The following is a 20,784-nucleotide window of genomic DNA, read 5'->3' as shown; positions in this document are numbered from 1 at the left end:
GGTTAATTTCACATCATAATTTCACCACCCATAAAAAATACGAAAAAAAATATTTATAATTTTCATATCACATTTTATTTGTCGCATCGTCATCAAGTGTCTCAAATTTCTTGTCCTGATCGTTAGGGGATCTTAACTATAATACTATATAGAAATGGGGCTAGGACGACCTTCGTTTCGTGTCTCAACCCTGGAATACGACCTGTCCGCGGCGCCTCTGGTTGCCACGCCTACGGTTGCCGCCTTGGGGGCGAATGACGCGTACATTGCGCCTGCGGTTGCCACCCACTCGGCGACGCCTTTGGGCGGGGCGGCGGCGTCGGATATTGTTGTTGTTGATGCCGCGGCGGCGAATGTTCCTGCGTCCGTTGTTCTTGCGGCGACGAACTACCACGCGGTTGGCGCGCTCTTCCTCGATTTCATCAACGGATGAGGCGGATCGCTCCATAAGAGCCACCACCGCGCCATCGGGAATGGCGTCTAGGGCGGCACGAGGCACTAGGAGAGCCGCCTTGCCGGTCTTCTCGTCCAGAACACTCTGACCCTCGATCTCGATAATGCCATCGGGCACCATAATGGCACCAGCCTGATCCCGGTTAACCATCATCTGCTTCTTGGGCAGCTCATCCTGAACGTGATCCTGCTCCTGATCCTGATCATCGTCCTGTTCGTCATCAGCGTGGTTCTGCCTGTAAGCCAGACCGCTGCGGGCAAAGTTCAGGCCCAGCTGATGCTCCAGTTCCTCGTCATCCTCCGTCTCGTCATCGTGCTGGTCCTCATCATGTAGATCATCATCTTCCTCCTCGACAATTTCGAAGCCCTGGACGACGGCGCCGGCGTTGGCCCGACCCTTGGGAATTGACAGGAAGAGGTAGGGATGCTGCTGCGCCCTTTGACCCTGCACCTGATTGCGCCCCTGAACGTGCTGAAGGCGTGGCTCGGCCAAGGCCACGGCCACAAACAGGCACAAGCCCACCAACAAGATAGCACCCAGCTTGGACATCTTGTTTTTTTTTTTTTTTTTTGAAGATTTCTCGACGTAAAGTGCACAGAAATTAAAGATTTACTGCCGACCGGATCCTAATTGTAAGCAAGGCCCAAACAGAACTGTACGATCTGTGGCGGCGGCATTAGGTTTTTATGCGAAAAAGTTCTGGCCAAAAATCCAGAATCCATAATCTAGAACCCATAGAAACCGAGAAGAGAGAGCCCACTCAGGCCACAAGAACATTGGTCATAATTGCGGTCGATGTCGGCATAATTTCAAGTGGCGAAATTTTGTGGAAGAAATGTAGAAAATGGTGAAAAATAGAATTAGAAACGAATGTCAGTGACCCGCCGGTGGGACAAAAGAAAGAGCGCTGAATAAATCAGCAGCCGCCGAATCAAAAAGTCGAAGATCACCAAAAACACCAAAGGCCCAAAAAAAAAAAAAAGCGCCGCGGTCATGCTAATGACAAAACAATCAGAGACACGCACAAATCTCGGCATCCCAAGAGACCGAGAAACCCGAGAAGTCAAGGGCCGATCCGAACCTATGATGGACCTGCTCTCGGAGTCAGCGACGCATGCGAAGTGGTCGTATCCCATCCCCGGCCACCGGTCATATACCCAATGACCAATGTGAATATCGATGAAAGGGGTGTATGGTATAGGGGGCAAATGTGTATTCCAGCATCGCTGATTGATCGAGCCACGTTGGGATGGAATTATGCCTTTGTCCCGTGATTAATATGCCAGCCAAGAGGCTTCTTATGCGTGGAAATGGCCAATTGTACAGGTGAAAGACTGAAGGTTGGCCAATATTTCACATGCGAGCCCTCTGTAATTTTACTGTTTTCTTTAGTCGTGCAATAAATCTACAATTTTTGACACGGAATTTATTATTTCTTAATTAAACAATGTTGAAACTTGTTTAAAATCTTAGGCATACTGCAATATGACCAAATAGCAAGCATAGATATTAAAGTGTTTTTGTTTTCCAAGGGATTTCTCAGTTGAAAGTCAGAAAGTATGCTAATGTTTCTTTCGAAATTGATTAACAAACTTCACTTGATCTTCCAAATATTTGCTGTCATGCTGAATAGAATTCCTATAAATGTAATTTTTGTGTGATTTACTTTTTTATATGGTAGGGCTTAGAAAATATAAACATTTTGCAATTGCCTTCAGCACTTCAATTTAATTATTCACAATGCTTGGTCATAAAATTTAATTGTGAAGGTGATCAATTTTCAATCCGATGGCTTTGAACCAGCTGTTGGGTAGCAAATGGACAATGTCTCTACAGAGGCAGAGGAACTCGTAGCTAACCACTGAAATGGTGGCGGCCAGCGTGGAGATCCTGAGCCTTTTAATTTTCCAACTACTCCACTCCCGTCGTGCGAATCCCAAATTGAGGGCGAACCACTGACTGCACGAGAGGAGCACAAAGCCACACAAGCCCATCAATCGGTGGATGACGTGCAGAGCCAGGTGGGTGAAGCACACCAGGGCGAAACCACTGGCCACGGCCCCAGCGATAAGCAGGAATCCCAAAAGGCCACACAATCCATGTTTGGAATTAAAGTGCGGCTCATGTATCTTGCTCTTGAAGATACTCTTCGCGAATATCCCCACCAGTCCCAGCCAAAGTCCCACCATTCCCAATACCATGTGCAGAAGGTTGAGCCGGTTTTCGGAGATGAAGTCTCCTAACCACCAGGAGTGGCATACCAACAGAGATTCACCCACGCATAGAAACAGTCCCAAAATGGCGTATAGGGCATGCTGGCCGCTGCTGTGGTCATCCAAACCCGAGGTCTTTTTGACCATCACCACGGTTATTACGATCAGCAGGATGTGGGCCAAAAGCTCCAGAATGATCCTGTAGAGGTTCACCTCGAAAACGGCTACCAAAAGTGGCCATGCGAACTCATAGAAAACCAATTTTGCAGTGGTTGCGTTCTCCCCTTGACTCATTTCCAGATTTGAGTTTTTTTTTTTTTACCTCACAGCTTTTAGATATAAAAGTGATATTGCAGTCATGGCCATTCTGACTAATTTAAACTAATTATTATTTGCAAATAGTTTGGATAATAATATGAGTGTTCAAATGCAATATTTGCCTCGGTCCTTTAACCATTTTTTATAGCTGCCCACTGGAAACTGGAATATATTTACCAAAGTCAATTCTATATTCTTAAATTTCTATTCATTTCGCTTTTTATTAATTTTCAACAGGTTGAAATTCATCGGCAAAAATTTAAAAAGATCAAAGAAGTATTTTTAGAAAATAGAATAGTTTATTCCCTCCAGCAATTTAGGAACTGTGCCTTTAATATATACCGATATTATCTCATTTCATAAATATTCATAGTGAAATATAATTTCCAAAATGTTAGATCATTTTGTAATGCCTAAAAAAGACTTTTAACTTTCCAAGTTCGAAGAGTACAGAGTTTAGTAACTGTTTTTTTTTTTTTAATCTAGATCTGGAAATTGGTTTCAAAGTTTGTGGGAACGCATAAATTAATTTTTGTTTTTGTGGTCTTCAATTTTTAACTCTTACTAACTGTTGGGCCAAATTGGGTCATCCAAAAATTAGCATATATGTATGTTGTATATAAATTCGCTAAACGGTCTTAAATATATTTCATAAATCCGCTAATTTGAAATCGATTTTCTCCCCCCAAAAAAATGAAATCCACAAGCACTTGGGTCAATTTTATGCAAACTTATTTTATTCAAGACATTCAAGAAGTCACAGTAAAATCCGCTTGGCAACAGGCTGCGGAAACTGCTGCGAAAAATTTCTAAAATAAAAGAAACGCAAACTTAATTTCCATAAGAATGTGCCGCAGGAGAAGTTCAACGGGGTCAGGCCTCAAAGATTCATATTCAAACGAGGCAACGGCACAAAGAAAGCTGCTGTCCAGTTTTGGTTTTTCAGTTTTTGTCCAACTCCGGCAGCTGGCTAATAAATTGGCCTAAGTCCGAATTATGGGCTGGGCCCAATTGAGTTGAAAGTTCATTGCCCGTTCTTTGGCTCTTCTCAGGCTTTAATTATATGGCCAAAACCGATTCGGCAGGTGCTGACCTTTGCCTGGGGCGGGGGGGAATTTATGACCAAATATCTGCACACACGCCTAAATTGAAGAATACAAATCCAAAATACGAATCTTTCTTCGGGCTTTTCTGCCTGGCAGCATCCAGCTTCTTTAGCCAGCTTTTTGGCCACTTGCCTGAGCGTTAACCCCGGCCTATTGTCGTTGGAAACAATTAACGATCGCCTGCCTGAATAATGCTGGAATAATGTTGTCAACTGGCCAGCTGAAGTGCTCGCATGTTGGCCTAATAGTGTCCGCTCTTTTTTTTCGGGATGATTATGCAAATTTCCGCCTTGTGGCTTGGGGGCCAAAATCGAGCCAAATGTGTTGGCAGCTTCTCATCTCATCCATCTGGTATGGATCGTTGGTTCCAGCTCCGCTTGACTCGTTAAACGTTGCCCGGGGTCTTCAAGCTGGAAAATAATTTGTGTGTATATTTTATTTACCTTAACCAAAAGTCGAATGTGCTGGCGAGAGAAACTCGAGTGTTTAATTGTCATTGTTTTAAGCAAAACTTATATGATTTTATCGACTTTTAGAGTTTTAAATTAGCAATAATTGTAATGCCACAACTAATTTTGTGTAAACTACGTATTCAAATGGTCTAAAGTTAAACTTTTCGAACACATCATCTAGCTGTATTGTTTCTTCTGCTTTTAATGCTTTCTTTCGTCTTATTTGTGCAGTAATATTGGGCTTAAAGCTCGTAAAAACCTTCAAATGCGTCTGAGCCTGTCATTATCCCTACTTAAGCTTAGCGATGAGAATCTTTTCAGATTTAACTGATTTGGACAAACTTGCTAGCATCCTTGCGTTCAGCTTAAAGCTCTAAGATCTTCTTTAAAACTCGTTGGTGAAGATGAACTTTTTAAGACTTCCTTAAATACTTTGAAAAGCTAGGCGCTACAAAACTGCTTCGCTGGGTTGCCTTCGATTGATTATTATGCTCAGACAACTGTATCTACGCCAAATACCGTTAATCGGCCGACTAATTTGCATTTTAGGAATTATGCTGTCAGTCAGTTCTTTATGCTTGACCCCAACAGCAAATTTCTATTGTCGCTGGGGGAATATTAATTAAGGTGAAGCTAAAAAGAGGCGTTCGAAAATGTTAGATACATATTTAAATCGGTCAAAAGCACGGGTCTCAATAACAGGCCATCGCTTTCGGGGCACCAAATCAGGTTTCTGGCCTCTCGACGGTCAATGCTCTTAGAGATTTGAACTTTCAACTGGCCGAAGAAACGATAATAAAAAAAAATAATTATGTTTAGGTTTGCTAATAGTTTTCTCTCTTTTTAGCCAGCAAAACTTTAACTTTTTGGTTAGGCATTAACACACGCAAAAAAAAAATGTAAAAAAAATTTATTTCTTTGTGGTTTTCACGAGGATTGAAAATCGTTTGGTTTTGGTTTTGCTTATCATATTTCTTTGTTATCTTCATTATTTCAATTCGAGCTCGTTTGGGTTCGATTTTTGGAGGGCTGTTCGTTTACAAAATTAGGCTGGCAGTTTTGACTGCTCCAGAGGCTGTGGGGTTTCCACTTTGGGTTCCTCCTTTTGTGGCTCCTCCTTTTGTGGCTCCTCCTTTTGTGGCTCCTCCTTTTGTGGCTCCTCCTTTCGTGGCTCCTCCTTCTGGGGCTCCTCCTTTTGTGGCTCCTCCTTCTGGAGCTCCTCCTTCTGGGGCTCCTCCTTCTTAATCTCCTCTAGCTGAACTTCCTCCTTTGGAAGCTTCTCCTTCTGCTCCTCCTCCTTTGGCTTCTCCTCCTTCTGCAAGTCTCCCTTGGGGGCCACCTGCTCTTCGGGAATCTCCAAAGACCTGCCGGTCTTCCTAAGCGCGAATCGCCTGTTTTGCGTCAGCAGATCAAAGTACGGATGGAAATCGCCGTAGGACACATAGCGGGCATCCCCGAAAGCTGGCTGCACATGTCGCGAGACTCCTGGCTCATCATCATCGCCAACCAAGATGAACTCCTGCTGCTCGGATCCATTGGCTGCCGTTTGTGGCGCAGAAGCAGCTGGCTCCGTGGCCATCACCTCCTGCTCCTGCTTCATCTCGTTGACCTCCATGGGCTTCTCCATTGCCTCCATAGCAGGGGCCTTCTCTACAATCGTTCCTGGACGAATGCGAGTGGGTAGCAGTCCAGTGGTACCCACTCCACCAGCCTTTACGGGCTTAGCGGCAATCAGGACGGGCTGGGCGGAGATCGGTTTGATGGAGGATCCGGAAGATGATGAACCGGTTCTGGAGGGCGGGATCTGGGGAGGCTGGAAGATGTCCATAAGTGAGGCGTCAGCCAAAAGGGGAACCGCCGAGGCGGTCAGCTGGGGGCGCTTTTTCTTTTGGCCACTCGAGCTGGCACCACCACGCACCGGACTAATGGCGCTCTGCGGAATATTCAGAATGAGGGGCTGAGCTTGGATGCCTTCGGCCAGGGAAACGACTGATTGCTGGTCGGGCGGTGAGAGTCCCAGCTGGCTCCAGGGTATCGTGATGTACTGGGTGGGACGACCTTGACGCCTCACCGGCACCGTTAGTGGTGGCTGTGGGAATGCACCGTTGATGGGAACCCTTTGTTTCTTCGTCTGACCCTGGACATAAGCGTAGGGATAGGGAGAGTTCAGGCCCAGCAGCTCGGGAGCCACGTAAACGGTCTGTCCATTGCGGTTTACCAGGAGCGTAGTCTGCTGCGGCCGACGGGTCTTCGAAGAGCCCGAGGATGACGAGGAGGGACCCCGGTGCAGCGTGCTAGCCAGTTCTCCGGGCGTCTGACCTCGGGTGAACTGCCTAATCTGACTGATGATGCTCTGCTGGCCGCGCTGGATGAAATTGGGCTGGTTTTGGCTGCGCCTAGTCGACGAGGAGCTGGAGCCATAGATCGGCTCCGGCTGAAAGTCCTGCTCTTGGCTGTCGTCCTCCTGGACCTGCTCTTCCTCCTCCTCATCGTCGTTCTCGTTCTCATCATCGTCCAATTCCTCCTCATCCTGTGACTCCTCAACCACCGGCTGAACTGGCTTCTTCTGAACCTTGGGCTTCTTGTTCTGGGTCACCGATTGGCGGCGCTTCTGGCTGATCACCTGCTCCTCTTGCTGGAACTTCCTGCGCTGATTTTGGGTCTGCACCTGGGTCTGTTTGCGCTTGGGTTTTTGCTGAGGACGCAGCTCCAGGGAATCGTCATCCTCGAATTGCTCCAGGCTTTGCTCGTCCTCATCGTCGTCGAACTCGTCATCGAATCGGTTGCCCTGGAAGTAATCGTCCTCGTAGTAGTCGTCCTCGAAGGAGTCCAGTCGGTTATTGAAGCGGTTAGGTCGCTGACGACGCCTGTTGTTGTTCAGGTTTCCACCATTGAGGTTTCCATTGCCATTGCGGTTTCCATTGCGGTTGCCATTCCTTTGGGGACGCTGCTGTACTCGCACCACAATGTCTGGGCGCTGGGTGGTCGTTGATGTGGTGGTGCTGGTGCTTGTGGTTGACTCCCTCACCGGGGTTTCCACCAAACCGGGCAACTGCTGTCCGGCAGCTGCCAGGCGATCATTGAACCAACCGGAAACGGAACCAGCAAGCGTCGAAAAGGAGGAGCCCAGCTGCTGAGCGGGATTCATGCCGAAGAGCCAGGTGCCCGGGGAGGCCGGGGCACTGGAGCTCGGTGTGGCCTGTTTGCCCTGGATCTCCTCTAGGGAGGCCTGGCGTGGCTTGAAGGCGATCAGCGGGTGGATGATAAAGTCAGCCACCGTGTGGGGTTGTGGGGCCACCTGTGCGGACTTCTCCTGAGCGTCCACCACCATTGCGGCTTCCTGGACAATGGGCGGCTTCTCCGTGGGAGTTTTGGGAGCCATTGGCGCATCCTCTGCGCCACCCGCACAAAAATCACAGAAACAAAAAATGCACACATAAACAAAACACACGGCACATGAAAAAAAAAAGAGAAACACAGGTATAAATTAATGGAAATTCTAGGGGTTAGGGGAAGACATTGGATCCGTGGGCCTACCAATCAGCGCCATGTCGGCGATGGGCGACTCCGTTGACTGCTCCACCTCCGGAGCCTCGGTCACGGCGGAAACGGAAGCCATATGGCCGAAGGCCATCAGCAGGCACATGCCCACCACCACGAACTTGGTCATGGTTTTTTTGTGGATTTTCTTCGGGTTTCTAATTTCACGCACGCACTGGGATTCTCGACTTGTATCGCTCTGGTTCTTAATCAAGCTCCCGATTTCTGGGGGTCCACAGACAGAGGTTTCGTTTGCCGAACTGTTGGGGGAGCATTGCGACCCGAGCTTTTTATGTGCCGTCTACAAACGGTTTTGGCCAAAAGCCCATGTTCTGCCAAAAAGAGCGATCGATCCGGAGAGAGAGAGAGAGAGAAAGAGAGCCAGCCATTCGGAATGGCAAAGCTCTCTCCATTTTTTTTTTTGCCTTTGCCACTGGGGGCTGTAAATCAGTTTGCGGTTTGTTGACCGTTGGCCAAAAGAGATCGGGTCGCAGGTCGCGATTCTAAACGGTTCGAAATATTTTCTAAAAACTAGTTCGGGTGTAGAGAGCCGTACATATTATGGTTTAAATGACCACGCCTGATGGGTAACTTTGGTTTGACTTACTTGTTAGGAAATTTACTTACTTGACTCACTTAATTAGGAAATACTTTGCAAAATATGACATACGCTAATTTAATGAACTGTTTTAGAAAGAAAACTACATATTATTAAAACTTATTTTTTAGATTAACAATAAGTTGATAATTTCTTACGCAGGATAGACAGGATTTCTTCAAATAGCTTACAATACCATTGTCTTGTTATGCAAAAGAACCATTAGCTTAATTAATCAATCGGATTTCCTGATTGCTATCATTTTGTACACGTGCATAAATTAGTAATGAATATCAAAGAGATATAGATTGATTGCAAGTCAAGTGAATTCCCCGAATTCACTAGTAATTTCCGCTCTGCGATTTCTTTTCATCGAATGTGGATCAGTGTGCTAATTTTTGGGAATATTTCTTAGACGCGCTCCAAAAATAGAACTTTCCCTACAACAGTAACTTTCCAAAATATGTTGACCCCGCAAATGATTGGGTGAGATGTGCTGACCCCGCCATGGGGGCAACTTTCTTTGCCATATACATAGCTAGAAACCACACACTTTGCTAATGAGTATTTACGATCTTTTTATGCATTTCCATTAGCATCAAATAACTTGGCTGGGATCTCTTTTGCTCGCCCAGCTCTTCGAGCTTATGAATACATTGCGTTCTTTTTCGCATAATTTGGTTATTAAAACATTTGTTTATGTCGCCCATAATGGGCGGCAAATATGTTTTCCTTTTTTTTTCCCCCAGTCCGCCCTTGTCATTAGAAAGAACTGCCAACGGTAGCTGTGGAAAATTTAAATAATTGCCGCGGCAATAACATAAATTAGATAAACCATCGGAGAGGCTGGCAAAAAAAACATGGAGTTCGAAAAAAATACAGCACATAAATTAATCATACCACCCGTGGTCAGTGGCCCAAATTCGGAATTGAGTAGGGCTGAGGAAATCGATTGGTCTCCAATTTCAGCCACTATTGAAGGCATTCAATTAACATTTAATATCGGGAATAGCTCGATGTACCCGCTCTGTGAAAATTATTGTTCTTTACAATTGTTTTGCAAGCCGAAAATAATGGTAATATTTGAAGGAAAATGCAAAAGCAATTGCAATTTATTTTAATTCAGATAGTTGTTTCTTACGATCTTGCATTATTTTGCAGGCGGACTGTGATTTAAATTTAAAGTTCTCTATAGCAAAACTCTTTTGGCCAATACATTTACACTTTTACAGCCAATTTTTAGGCGCATTTTAAATGCTATTTTCAAAATAGCTTTAATTTTGCATAGGTCCTAAACAAAAGGAAGATTATTGATTTAAATTAGCCAACAATAGAAGAACACAAAAAAGAGAGCAGACACTCATAAATTCCATAAAACCATAATCCGTCATGCCATTATTTCGCGCAGCTTATCACTAATAGTTCGATAGATTAGCCACTTAATCTCTGGCACTAAGTTGAGCCTGCTTTCAATGCAGAGAATGGCGGAGAAAAGAATAAATTTCGCACTATGGACTCGATCCACTTGATTGATTTAAATGCTCGTTCCTCGATCCGAATGGGGAACACATGCTGGCTGGCCAAAGAATATCTTTGTATATGGCTATATGGCAGACAGGCAGGCAAATGAATGTGGCCCAAATAAGCCTCGAACTCTGACATCTGCGGGGAAGAACAGTGAGACCTCGCCCACTTCGGACATTGACAAATGGAAACGGTTTGACTTATTGAAAATCTCACTTTTGACCTCAAAATTGGCTCAAGAATTCGCCAGACGGTTTTTGTATTTTTCCGTATTTCTCCAGGCGACCCAAAATGCAAATTTCTCGATTTTGGTAAAGAGTCAAATGCAACTGGAAATGGAAATGTAGCCACCAGAAGTCAACGTTCTGCGATCTCTGGGATGTTAGGAGTTTTTGGGTTCTCTGCTTTTTGGGTTTTCTATTACTGGTTTTTGTGCATAAATCAGTCGACGGACATTTGCATAGTTTAATAATTTGCCAATCGTCCAAGTCCCCACCAATTTCGCTACATTTTACTTTGTTCTGCTGCCTGGCCACCTAATTTCTTTTGTTTTTCGTGTGATTTTTATGTGTCTACGCTGTTTTGCCTGCTTTTCGCCGGCCAGGTGAATGTTCCTTCCCTGTATAAAATGTCTTTGCCGGGCACTTGATGGACCATTTAATAGAGGCCCTCGTCCAGCGACAGACCCAAGCCCAAGTCCAAGTCCAAGTCCACATCAAATCCAAGTTCACAAGAAGATCCCATATATACATCATTATGGCAATTAAGTTGGTAGCCCTTTTGACCATCGGACTGGCAATCTTTGCCGCGTGCGAAGGTGAGTTGGTTGGTGATTTAGGAGACGAAAAATAATCTTTGATGAATTATGTTCGCTTTTCCAATATCCATCAGTATCATACATTCTCTTCGAAATCATAATTAAGTGACGGTTATTAATTAATAAATTGCTTTCATAGTTTTTGAGAAACAAGCAATTTTCATAGTTCTTTGTTAATAATGACAGACTTTTGTTGAAGTGCATTGACTTTTTTTTAATATGTGTTCCTAATATACGATGATATTAAAAGCTAAACTAGTTCGTCAGGGCGAATTTAAACCATTTCTGCCAACCCTATTTCCTAACCCCATGTCTTTGTATCCCATTAGCCCGCCATGTGAGCGGACACCATCGCAGGCAGCATTTTGAGCAGCGTGCCCTCATAGCGAAGCCCCACAGTGGTCCCCAGGGACGAGTCTTCCCCGGTGCCGTGGCCATTAAGAAGCTGGTTCTGCTTAAGTTCAAGAAGATCGTGCCCATCTCTCTGATCCTGCTGAAGTCAAGCAACGAGAACGAGGCCGAGCTGGTGCCCGTCTATCCCACCGATCAGATTCCCGAGAACGTTCAGTTCATCCCGACACCCAATGGAATTTCCGGTCACAAGGATGTCCAGGCCATCGCCATTCCTGCCGAGCTGCACGACCAGCTGCAGATCAACGGTCTGTCCAACCTGGAGAACATCGAGGCTCTGCTGCAGAGCAGCTCGATCTCGGCTGCCGACAATGAAGGCGAGGCCCCCGTGGGCAACAGCATTGCCGTAGCCCAGCCCGAGGATGTGGTACTGGAGCAGCCAGAGAACGATGAGGATCAGCTGTTAGACGGAGCCGCTCCAGTCGCCGCTCCTGTAGCCGTCGCTCCCGCCGCCCTGCGCCGCCTATCCGCCGACGAGCTGCTCCGCTCCGGCGTGCGCAACTCTGCCCAGCAGCAGCAGACCAGCGTGGAGGAGATACCCCTGCTTCTGTACTCCGCCAACGAGGGCTCCTCCTCCGCCGGAAACTCGGGACGTCGCTTTGTGGCCGCCGCTCCGGCACAGCGCCGTCGCCAGCAGTTCTACAACTAGGATCCTTTAATTTAAACAAGCAACCTATCCAAACTTCCACATTCCTTCTCTCGATGGCTGTCACACGGGCTTCACTGTACTAGGTGTACTTACACTACCACTGGCTATTCTACATTTTTTTTTTAGACTGAACTGAATATAAATTAACGTTATGAGCGAAATGACAAAAGAAGGGACTTGTGCTTCCGGGTGGCGAAGGGTCTTCAGTGGGCCCTGGGGTAAAAAGGCCACACTTGGATAAATTGGGGGTCAAAGAAGAACCTTTAAAAAGAAAAAAGTTGTCTCAATGGTAAACCAACCAATTTATTACAACAAAAAGCACTGGTTTTAAAAGGTTCAATTAATCTAAGTTTTATGTTTATAAACATTTAAATATCCACCCCTTTTTCGAGTGTCGCCAAGTAGATGGGCAGATCCTTGTTTGGGGCGCTGCTTATCAGGCGACTGCAGTTATCAGGCCTTTGTGCTCGGGCTTTGTGCCGCTGACGTGACAAGTCCTGTCTGTGTCTCGTTTCGTACTCGGCCTCGTCCTCGACTTTATCCTCATCCCCATCCTCAGTTTCAGTCTCAGTCTCAGTTTCGGTTTCGGTGTCCCGATCCCAGTCCAAATCGCAGTCCCAAAGAGTCCTCGTGTGGCAGCCTGCCAGCAATTTTGAGCCAACAAACAAAGCGGCCACAAAACACATGGCACAAATTTTGCTTAGGCGCAAAAGTCAACGGCACACGAGGCGCAAAGAAAGGCAGCCGCACAACAAAAGCGCCACAAAGATGGGACACGTTAACCTGCCATTCTAATGTGAAACCACGAATAGAGAATGTCCTTAAACATATGCCAAAAATGAACTAAATCTGCCGGAAATAGGAAACTAGAACATACTATGAACAACTATGAAATCCCATAGTTTGGTTTACAAAATTAGAAATCTAATAAGAGCGATATTCGATCCACAATTAATTTTCATATGAAACAACTGGAAATTGAGAACTTTTCACATGTAGCAGGGTATCAAAACTTTATTTCTACGGGAGTGCATTTACCTACATACACCCCGCACATCGCCCCTTTGCCCAGTCGTGTGTCTTATTTGCCGCATTTTTGACAGGATTCCCCCAAGCAACAAAGCCCCATTCCACGGAGATTATGCAAGCGCTTTCCGAATTAGCCAGGCGAAAAACAAACAAAACAAAAGGGGACCTTATGGGCCAGACATACGGTAAAAATATTGCCACATTCAGCCGGCCTTCCGCCTTCCGCTTTAAACTTTAGAAATCCACTTTTCTGCTTATATTTAAAGAAGTCAAACGTGTAATCTTGATTTTCTCGATATGTAAAATGGCAAATTTCCGAGAATGTTCCACTGCTGTATAAAGCAATTAATCTCATTACTTGAAATCCCTAGAAGTACAGAAATGAATGTTTTCTTTTGATTACTCGAGCATACTTTTGGGGCTTTTAAAATTTGTTTGTTCGCGGGAAATTCATATCATTATTATACTTAAATGATCTTCAAATGTATATTAGGGTACGAAATTTCTTGCTAAATGTAATATCGCAGGCTTCGCTTTTTGTATTAAATCACGTTTTATTGTCGAAAAAAAAAAAGACTTAAAAATAAAAGTTTCGTGCGATGAGCAGGTAACTATGGTTGGTTGGGTCTACTTGTTTTACCGCCCATAATAGGGTGGTGGCACATAGATGGTGACCTTCTTGCCATCGCTTCCGCTGCTGCTGTTGTTGTAGAGCCGCCCACAGGGCGGTGGTCCGTAGTACGTGAAGGTGCAGACTGTGCAGCAGTTGATGGGCGTGGCCACCACCACCACGGGCGTCTTCTTATTGGGATAGATCGGTGTATAGGGGTAGGGCACGGGTGGCGGCGGCGGTGGTGGTGGTGGCAGTGGTCTAACTGGTGGGGCGTAGGGTGGTCTCACCGGTGCACAGCAAGTCTGTGGAGGTGGTGGTGGCGGAGGCGGTGGCGGTGGTGGTGGATACGAGGGATCAACCACGTAGGTTTCACAGCAGGTCTGCTTCTGGAAGGCCTCCAAGGTGCAGGGTGAGACGCAGGAGTTGAAAAATCCGCTGATCCAGTCATAGATCACGCTGAAGGTGCGTCCCTGACGCTGCGTACTATCGTACGGTCCGAACTCATCCACCGAAGTATTCAGCGGTGTCCCAGCCACTTCCAAATCCCGGCCAGAGCTATCGTCATTGTCAGGCTGCAGATCTTCGAGGCGGGACGACGACGATGTGCGATTGAAGTACACATACTCAAAGTTTTCGTTAGTCGAGGTGCCCCTGGATGATGTTCCGTTCTGGGTGCGTGGCTGCCAGCGCTGCAAGCGAATCTTTTGCTGGGCACGTTGGCGAACTGCAGAGATTTCAATAGACACTGGCAAATATTAGAGGTGCTCGTCAGTTGGACCACCCATTTGTGCCAATATCAATGTGCTTTTTTTTTTAAAAAAAACATGCCGAACGATGATGAAACAAGTACATATGTAATATGTGAAAGTGATAACGATCGTTATTTGGAGTGTGCTAGACAGTCGCTACGCGATTTGCAGTGCTCAATTGTGGGATTTAAATTAACAAAATGCATTTTTATTCTTGTGCTTTTCGTGGGGTGACAAAAAAAAGTTGGGTGAGTCTTTAGAAAATTAAAGTCTAAAACTAACGTCCGAAGAATCCGAATCCATCGTAGCCACCAAAGGCATTGCTGTTCGCATTGGCACCGCCGCCACCGCCGCCGCCGAAGCCACCGAATCCACCGAATCCACCGAAGCCACCATTGGCACCGGCATTCGCTCCAGCACTGCCGCCACCGCCATTGGCACCGGAATTGGCATCAGCACCGCCTCCAAATCCGCCAGCATTGGCTCCTGCGCCCGCACCACCTACACCTCCGCCCGCATTCGCGTTCGAATTCGCATTGGCCGACTGTCCATTCCCAGCGGTGGCGGTGGCACTGCTGGAGGCCGAGTTGCTGATAAATCCTCCGGGCCCCTGCTGGCTGCTCGTCTGCGCATTCGTCTGAGCGGAGGCGTCTCCCTGGCCATTGTTGCCCTGGAAGATGCTCTGACTGTTCGCATCGCTGGTCGCATCCTGGCGATTGCCATCCCTGACCACCTGCGAGTTCGTGTTGGCCGTGTTCGTCGCGGAGCCAAACTTGTTGTTGTTCGTGGAGGTGGATCCACTGTTCGAGTCATAGGTGTCGCGATTGCCCTGCTGGGTGTGCTGAGTGTTCGCATTCGCGCTGGAGGCCTGCTGCTCGCCCGGCCGGAAGTTGAGCGCCTGGCTCTGCGAGTTCTGGTCACTCTGGTAGCCACCGTTCGCCGTTTGGCCCTGATGGGTGTTTGTATTGGCCGAGCTCACCTGGCCACTGCTGCCGTCCTGGGCCAAATTGGAGCTGATGGAACTGCTGCCCGTGTTGCCGGGACTGGCGTGGTTATTGCTCGAGGCCTGCTGGTTGAATCCAGGTCCACCTTGGGCATTCGCATTGCCATGCGCCTGGTTCTTGTTACCCTTCTTCTTGTGTTGCTGACGTTCGGGCTCGTAGAACTCCTGCTCGAAGCCAGGTCCTCCAAAACCAGGACCTCCAAAGCCAGGTCCTCCAAACCCAGGTCCTCCACCGAATTCTGAGCATATTTGGGTTTTTAGTAATACATTTTCAGTATGTTGACCATGTTGTCTAGGAATTACCAAACTCACCTCCTCCAAATCCTGGTCCACCGAAACCCGGCCTGCCGAACTGCCTCCTCGGTCTTTCCAAGGGACTCAAGACGGGGCCGAAACCAATTCGAGGATACCCGAAGGGGACGAACTGAGCCTTTCGCTTGGGCCGCCTATTCTGGCGCACAACTCGCTGGAAGGGACCACCGAAACTCTGGCCATTGGTGGCCGCATTGCCGCCGAAGCCGCCGGTGGTGGCCGAGGTCTGTCCCCTTTGCGCCTTGCCAAAGGCATTCGAGTTGGCGCGCGTATCGGTGACGGTGACGCCGCCAAAGTGCTGGGTGTTCGACTGCGAGTTGCTGTTCGATCCAGCCCGGGCACCCTTGCCGTTGGCATTTACCTGCGCCTGCGACAGGGTGTTCGAATTGGCCACATTGCGGTCAAGATCCAAGTTGAGCAGACCCAAGCCCAGGCGAAGGTCTCCATCGGCGCCACGCTGCAGTCCGAAGCCATTCTGAAGATTCTGTGGCGACAGCGAGGCTCCGAGTCCCACGTTTCCGATGCGGAACTGATCGGCAATGCCCTGCGACACCTGACCATTGGCATTCGTCCTGGTCCTGGTTAGTGTGTTGCCCAACTGCAGACCACCCAGATCGACATCCCTCGTCTGCGCCTGGCTCTTGGTCACCACACGCTGGCCATTCTGTTTGGTAACCGCTCGTGAATTGGACACACCCTGGGTGTACTCAAGGTTGTTGCCAAAGTCCACCTGGCGCTCGTAGGCATTCGTGTTCGCCTTGGAAACGGATCCCTGTCGCTGGCGGAACTGCTGTGGCTGCTGGGGCTGTTGGTAATAAACCAAAGGTTGTTGTTGGTAAGCCTGTGGTTGGCGATACACCTGCGGTTGCAACTGCGGTTGGCGGTATACCTGTTGGAACTGCGGCTGCTGGTAGGCGAACTGTGGCTGGAATCCAAAGCCGCCAAACTGCGCCTCAGCTAAAAAAAAAAAAAATAATGTTGTTTATGGAGTTTAAAGATATTTGACTCCAGTTTGCCTTTTTTGTATCACGGTGCGTATAAGTAATATTTATTGTTCATACGCCGCGTTGTCGCAACATATGGTAATCGGTTTTTTGGATTTCATGCGATTGTCTGGCTTTTCAACGTTTTGCTTGCAACTAAAGCGAGCGTAAAAAAGTGGTAACAAACATCAGTGGAAAGTTACGCAAGTTGTTGCTCTGACAGCAGTCAAAAGTAAACACAATTCCCCCAATGCCATGCATTTATAATCTTCTCGCCAAACTTGTTCCACACATTTTATTTTATTCTACTTCTCGGGTATTGTTGGTCGCTTTTATATTTGTTAGATTGCACAGAAACGAAGGAGATGGCTGGTTGCCGAAAAGAGATGAAAGTGTGGATGATCTCTAACTGGTATTTGGTGTTTATCTCAACGATATTGTTTATTTTAAAAATATCCAGCAAAAGGTATTGGCAGAAGCAAGTGAGGAACATTTTTACCGAATGTTTTGAATAGTCATGTAATGATACATTGAAATTTTTATCAATGTTCCCCCATTTCGATCGATCTATTTGTATGGAATCTTAAGGATTTCAGTCGTGAATATCTTCTTTCATTTGCTGATGTGGATGCAATCCGTTGATTCTCAATAATGCGACCTAAAAGGCGGTTATAACATGAATAAGCCTTTAGTCCCCTTCTGTCACTCCATCCATCCAACCATCTCTTTCGTCCGCCATATTCCTATCTCTTTCTTCTTTTGTGAACGAACACATTCCTATGTTTTTTCTGTTTCTGTTGACAATGCAACGCACGTAGGCGCAAAATCCAGCGATAATTTTGCAATTATTGCTGTAATAACAAAAGGCACCGAGTATGTGTGCTTGTGTGCGTGTGTGCGTGGGTATATATATCCTGTCATTATCCTGTCTATACCCGATTCCCGCCGCCATGGCGTTTTCCAAAAATATTTACCTTGCGGTTGACAAACTGCCAGCCAGCACACAATTAATCCAACAAATGCGTGTCGCATCCTGGCTACGTATCCCCACTCCGTTTGCCGTTCGCCGTTCTCCGTTCTTTGTGCTCCTGCCTCCGGTTCTCGTGTATTCCGTACTTTTCGTACTTTCCCGCACTCTGAAAATCCGTATTCCGTTGCCGTACACTCGCTATCTCGCTTGCACCGCAACCGGGTGGCTAATTTTCCGTTGCCGTTGCGAAAACAGCGCACGCAATGAGCGCCTTTTTGGCAGCTGGGCGACTTTTATTGTCTCTCCGCCGTGTTTTTTGCGGTGTCGTTGTTCAGTTTGTTGTTCCGCCAGTTCTGCTCCGTAGCTCTTCTCTTAGTGCACTGAAAAAAAATTGTTTACATTTACTTCCTCAATCCATGGAAGGCTTGACAGCCTTTCATTCTATTATTTTTTTATACACGTTTCACATTCAACACTCTTGTATATTAGCACTTAAACCAGACAAAAGATTAATAGAAACTTTCTTTCCGTGTACCTTAAAGATTTTTTCTTGTTTTTTTTTTTTACGCGTTTTTGGAGAGCGCGATGTTAGTTGTTGGACGTCGGACGTTTCGTTTCGTTCTAAGCCCGTTGCCGGTTTGTTAATCGGGCTTTAAACTAATCAATAATTAACGCCCGACTTGACGCCCAATCGTCAATATGCCTATTGTTCGATGCGACAGACCCCCGAAAAAAACAAAAAAAAAAAAAACCAAAATTCACGTTTAACTCGTTTTAGAGGGGGAACAATAAACAAACACTGATCACATCGCGCTGGTTGGTTTTTTTCCTGTTTCGATCACAAGTTCGAATGGGCTATAATTTCAAAGGGGTTCCCGCATCGTTAGATATTTTCTCTTTCGCGGGGGATTTTTGTCACGGGGAGAAAGGCTTACTGATTATCCAGGCATATATTTGAATACCTTAAGGCTCTTCAATCGAACAGAGAAAGCCAAGCGGTGAAATGCGGTCTAGATAATAGATAATTTAAGCCAGACCATCTGTTGATTTAGCAGGAATATACTATACTAAATAACATTAGGAACAAAGTTCAGAACTTCTTTGAAATATTTCCAAAGAATTCTACATGTCAATATACATATATATTAAAAACTTACATAATAGTTATTAAATTTGTGTCTAATTTAGAATATATATAAAAAAAAAAAAAAAATCAAGTGCTTAATAAAAAGAGTTTTGATCAATTCGTGTTTGTACAAATCTCAGTCAAACATCTAACAATTAAAACCTTTATTGCAGACGACTTATTAAATCTTCGGAATGACTCTTAATTCTCTTTTTTCTGGGTAAATCCCATCAACGACCTTAGCACAAGTGTGTGTGGAGGGGGGGGGGGGGGCGGATTCATATGAATGCGCATAGTTTCGGTTTTGATTTCCGCTGAGCATCTGCGACTTCATGGTCAGGTTTTGAACTTCAAATGAACGCGCTGTAGGTCAATTGGACTTGGGCGCCAAGTTTGCCACATTTGCCGCCCCTCGTACCCCTTTCACGGAGATTCGGCCACCCCCGTTTCGACCACTTGTATTCCCCCTAAACCCCGCCACCGCACATAAAAAAAAAACAGAAGCCTCTACATGTGGTCAGCAAACAGGCAAACAAAAATGAGGCACCGACAAAAAACCCGTCTTATCTCGTAACTTTTTTTTTTTATTTGTTGATGATTTCTTTTATTGACAAAAGTTTTTAGCGATTTTTCGGGTAGAAGGGGTTACAAAAAAAAAAAAAAAAAACCCGTCCTAAGAACAACGTGTGCGAGTGTGTAGAATAAATTTCAGCCAGCAGGTTCCTACTAATGAACTTATGGATACTTACTTATATGTGTTTTGGGCGTTCCTCTTCCCTTTGTGAATAAATTGAGTTGCTAATGACAAACAAGTCAATGGGATTTACAGTTGGTACAGGGAGTATAATTTTAAAACAATTAAATAATCATTATTTTCAAATAGTTTCAACAATTTCATTTAGCTGCGACAATAGTTTCAAATATTTGAATTTAAAACTAAAATGTGTATACACCATAGACTGCGGCTAAATATGTGTCGTCTGATATTTCGTTTGCAAATCGAAAATTACACTGCAAGAAACCAGCGAACGGTAACAACAACGAGGTCATAGTAAATTGGGTCAGCACTCACACACACACACACACACACAACTTTCCCCGGAGGGAAAGAGAAGCGGCGAGTATTTATGAATGGGGGGAAGCGAGAGAGAGGACTAAACTTCAGTTCGATGTTCGATATAAAAAATTGGTTTTTATTGTTATTTCATTTCTAGCGTTTATCGGTCTGGCGGCATCTTTACGCTGACGATTCCCCGCACATAGCCCCCCCCCCCCACCACTTCTCACTGAGTGCCCCCTCTTTTTCTGGCCAGCTTTTATGGTTCTGCCTTGAACGCGTGAAATGGAGTAGAAAAATTGTTTTTCTATCAAAGGCAAAATATCGCAGCAAACTCTCAAGCGCCCCCCAAAAGTACCCGTTCCAATTTATTTTGTTTTTGCTAAACCACCCCCCCCCCCCCAATATTCACCCCTCTTTTTCTATCAATTTAATGCCCACAACTTTTCTGGACACGCGGCTTTAACTTTTTGTAACTTTTTTTTTTGTTTTTTTGGTTTTTTTTTTATTTTATTTTTGGTTTGGTCTCGGGTTTCTGGTTACGGCTACCACTTTCCGATGTTCTTGATGCCACTTGTCCTTCGAACGAAACTGTCTGACTTTGATTTGTGCTGCTAATTGGAGTTTTATTTGCTTTCAAGTGGGAACACACACATGTGGGGCGTGGCAAAAGGAGCAGGGGGCGGGGTGGTTACGAGCAGAGGTAAACGCCACACACGGTCTTATTTGAATTCACTTATGTGCTGCGTGTAAGTGCTTTCGCTTTCGGGGCAAGTTCGTTTTAATAACACTGCCAGCTAATGCCCTAAACTAGAATTTCTAAGCAAACTGAACTTGACAGCATTCACAGTCGTCAAGTT

The 20,784-nt window shown here is 45.9% G+C and overlaps 6 protein-coding genes across 12 annotated transcripts in view; 1 reads left to right on the top strand and 5 right to left on the bottom strand.

Moving 5' to 3' along the window:
• Nucleotides 1-20,784, bottom strand: part of kirre (kin of irre) — a 394,149-nt gene that overhangs the window by 196,402 nt on the left and 176,963 nt on the right. The window lies entirely within an intron of this gene.
• On the bottom strand, nucleotides 58-1,104 carry CG3598 (uncharacterized protein). The gene has a single exon (NM_130684.3). The coding sequence runs from the start codon at nucleotides 1,001-1,003 to the stop codon at nucleotides 185-187; it is 819 nt and encodes a 272-aa protein (NP_570040.1). The 5' UTR covers nucleotides 1,004-1,104; the 3' UTR covers nucleotides 58-184.
• On the bottom strand, nucleotides 2,165-3,004 carry CG3592 (uncharacterized protein). Its single transcript, NM_130683.2, has one exon. The coding sequence runs from the start codon at nucleotides 2,959-2,961 to the stop codon at nucleotides 2,212-2,214; it is 750 nt and encodes a 249-aa protein (NP_570039.1). The 5' UTR covers nucleotides 2,962-3,004; the 3' UTR covers nucleotides 2,165-2,211.
• CG32793 (uncharacterized protein) lies at nucleotides 5,505-8,335 on the bottom strand. Its single transcript, NM_166957.2, has 2 exons — nucleotides 8,081-8,335; nucleotides 5,505-7,936 (listed from the first exon to the last, which is right to left on the bottom strand). The coding sequence occupies exons 1-2, from the start codon at nucleotides 8,211-8,213 to the stop codon at nucleotides 5,589-5,591; spliced, it is 2,481 nt and encodes an 826-aa protein (NP_726835.1). The 5' UTR covers nucleotides 8,214-8,335; the 3' UTR covers nucleotides 5,505-5,588.
• On the top strand, nucleotides 10,873-12,247 carry CG14424 (uncharacterized protein). The gene is made up of 2 exons (NM_130681.2): nucleotides 10,873-11,022; nucleotides 11,352-12,247. Exons 1-2 carry the CDS (start codon nucleotides 10,962-10,964, stop codon nucleotides 12,080-12,082), a joined length of 792 nt encoding a protein of 263 aa, NP_570037.1. The 5' UTR covers nucleotides 10,873-10,961; the 3' UTR covers nucleotides 12,083-12,247.
• On the bottom strand, nucleotides 13,705-18,361 carry CG3588 (uncharacterized protein). 5 transcript variants are annotated; one of them, NM_130680.4, is made up of 4 exons: nucleotides 17,746-18,012; nucleotides 15,789-16,745; nucleotides 14,756-15,715; nucleotides 13,705-14,448 (listed from the first exon to the last, which is right to left on the bottom strand). In NM_130680.4, exons 1-4 carry the CDS (start codon nucleotides 17,801-17,803, stop codon nucleotides 13,748-13,750), a joined length of 2,676 nt encoding a protein of 891 aa, NP_570036.3. In that variant the 5' UTR covers nucleotides 17,804-18,012; the 3' UTR covers nucleotides 13,705-13,747. The 5 variants fall into 5 exon arrangements, with proteins under 5 accessions (NP_570036.3, NP_001259198.1, NP_726834.2 ...); NM_166956.4 differs by lacking the exon at nucleotides 13,705-14,448 and adding an exon at nucleotides 18,277-18,361 and having other exon boundaries at nucleotides 14,663-15,715; nucleotides 17,746-18,121; NM_166955.4 differs by lacking the exon at nucleotides 13,705-14,448 and having other exon boundaries at nucleotides 14,663-15,715; nucleotides 15,789-16,593; nucleotides 16,678-16,745.

The sequence above is a fragment of the Drosophila melanogaster genome, chromosome X, assembly GCF_000001215.4.
Source record: "Drosophila melanogaster chromosome X".
Classification (NCBI taxonomy): Eukaryota; Metazoa; Arthropoda; class Insecta; order Diptera; family Drosophilidae; genus Drosophila; species Drosophila melanogaster.
This window is presented reverse-complemented; position numbering and strand designations above follow the sequence as displayed.

Excerpts from the sequence above, each read along its gene's own strand:
- CG14424 (NM_130681.2), top strand. The coding sequence starts at position 10,962 with ATGGCAATTAAGTTGGTAGCCCTTTTGACCATCGGACTGGCAATCTTT. Across the intron at positions 11,023-11,351 it reads AATCTTTGCCGCGTGCGAAG|CCCGCCATGTGAGCGGACAC; the intron begins GTGAGTTGGTTG and ends GTATCCCATTAG.
- CG32793 (NM_166957.2), bottom strand. The coding sequence starts at position 8,213 with ATGACCAAGTTCGTGGTGGTGGGCATGTGCCTGCTGATGGCCTTCGGC. Across the intron at positions 7,937-8,080 it reads CGCCGACATGGCGCTGATTG|AGGATGCGCCAATGGCTCCC; the intron begins GTAGGCCCACGG and ends CGGGTGGCGCAG.
- CG3592 (NM_130683.2), bottom strand. The coding sequence starts at position 2,961 with ATGAGTCAAGGGGAGAACGCAACCACTGCAAAATTGGTTTTCTATGAG.
- CG3588 (NM_130680.4), bottom strand. The coding sequence starts at position 17,803 with ATGCGACACGCATTTGTTGGATTAATTGTGTGCTGGCTGGCAGTTTGT. Across the intron at positions 15,716-15,788 it reads TGGACCAGGATTTGGAGGAG|AATTCGGTGGAGGACCTGGG; the intron begins GTGAGTTTGGTA and ends AAATATGCTCAG. Across the intron at positions 14,449-14,755 it reads TGGATTCGGATTCTTCGGAC|TTCGCCAACGTGCCCAGCAA; the intron begins GTTAGTTTTAGA and ends AAATCTCTGCAG.
- CG3598 (NM_130684.3), bottom strand. The coding sequence starts at position 1,003 with ATGTCCAAGCTGGGTGCTATCTTGTTGGTGGGCTTGTGCCTGTTTGTG.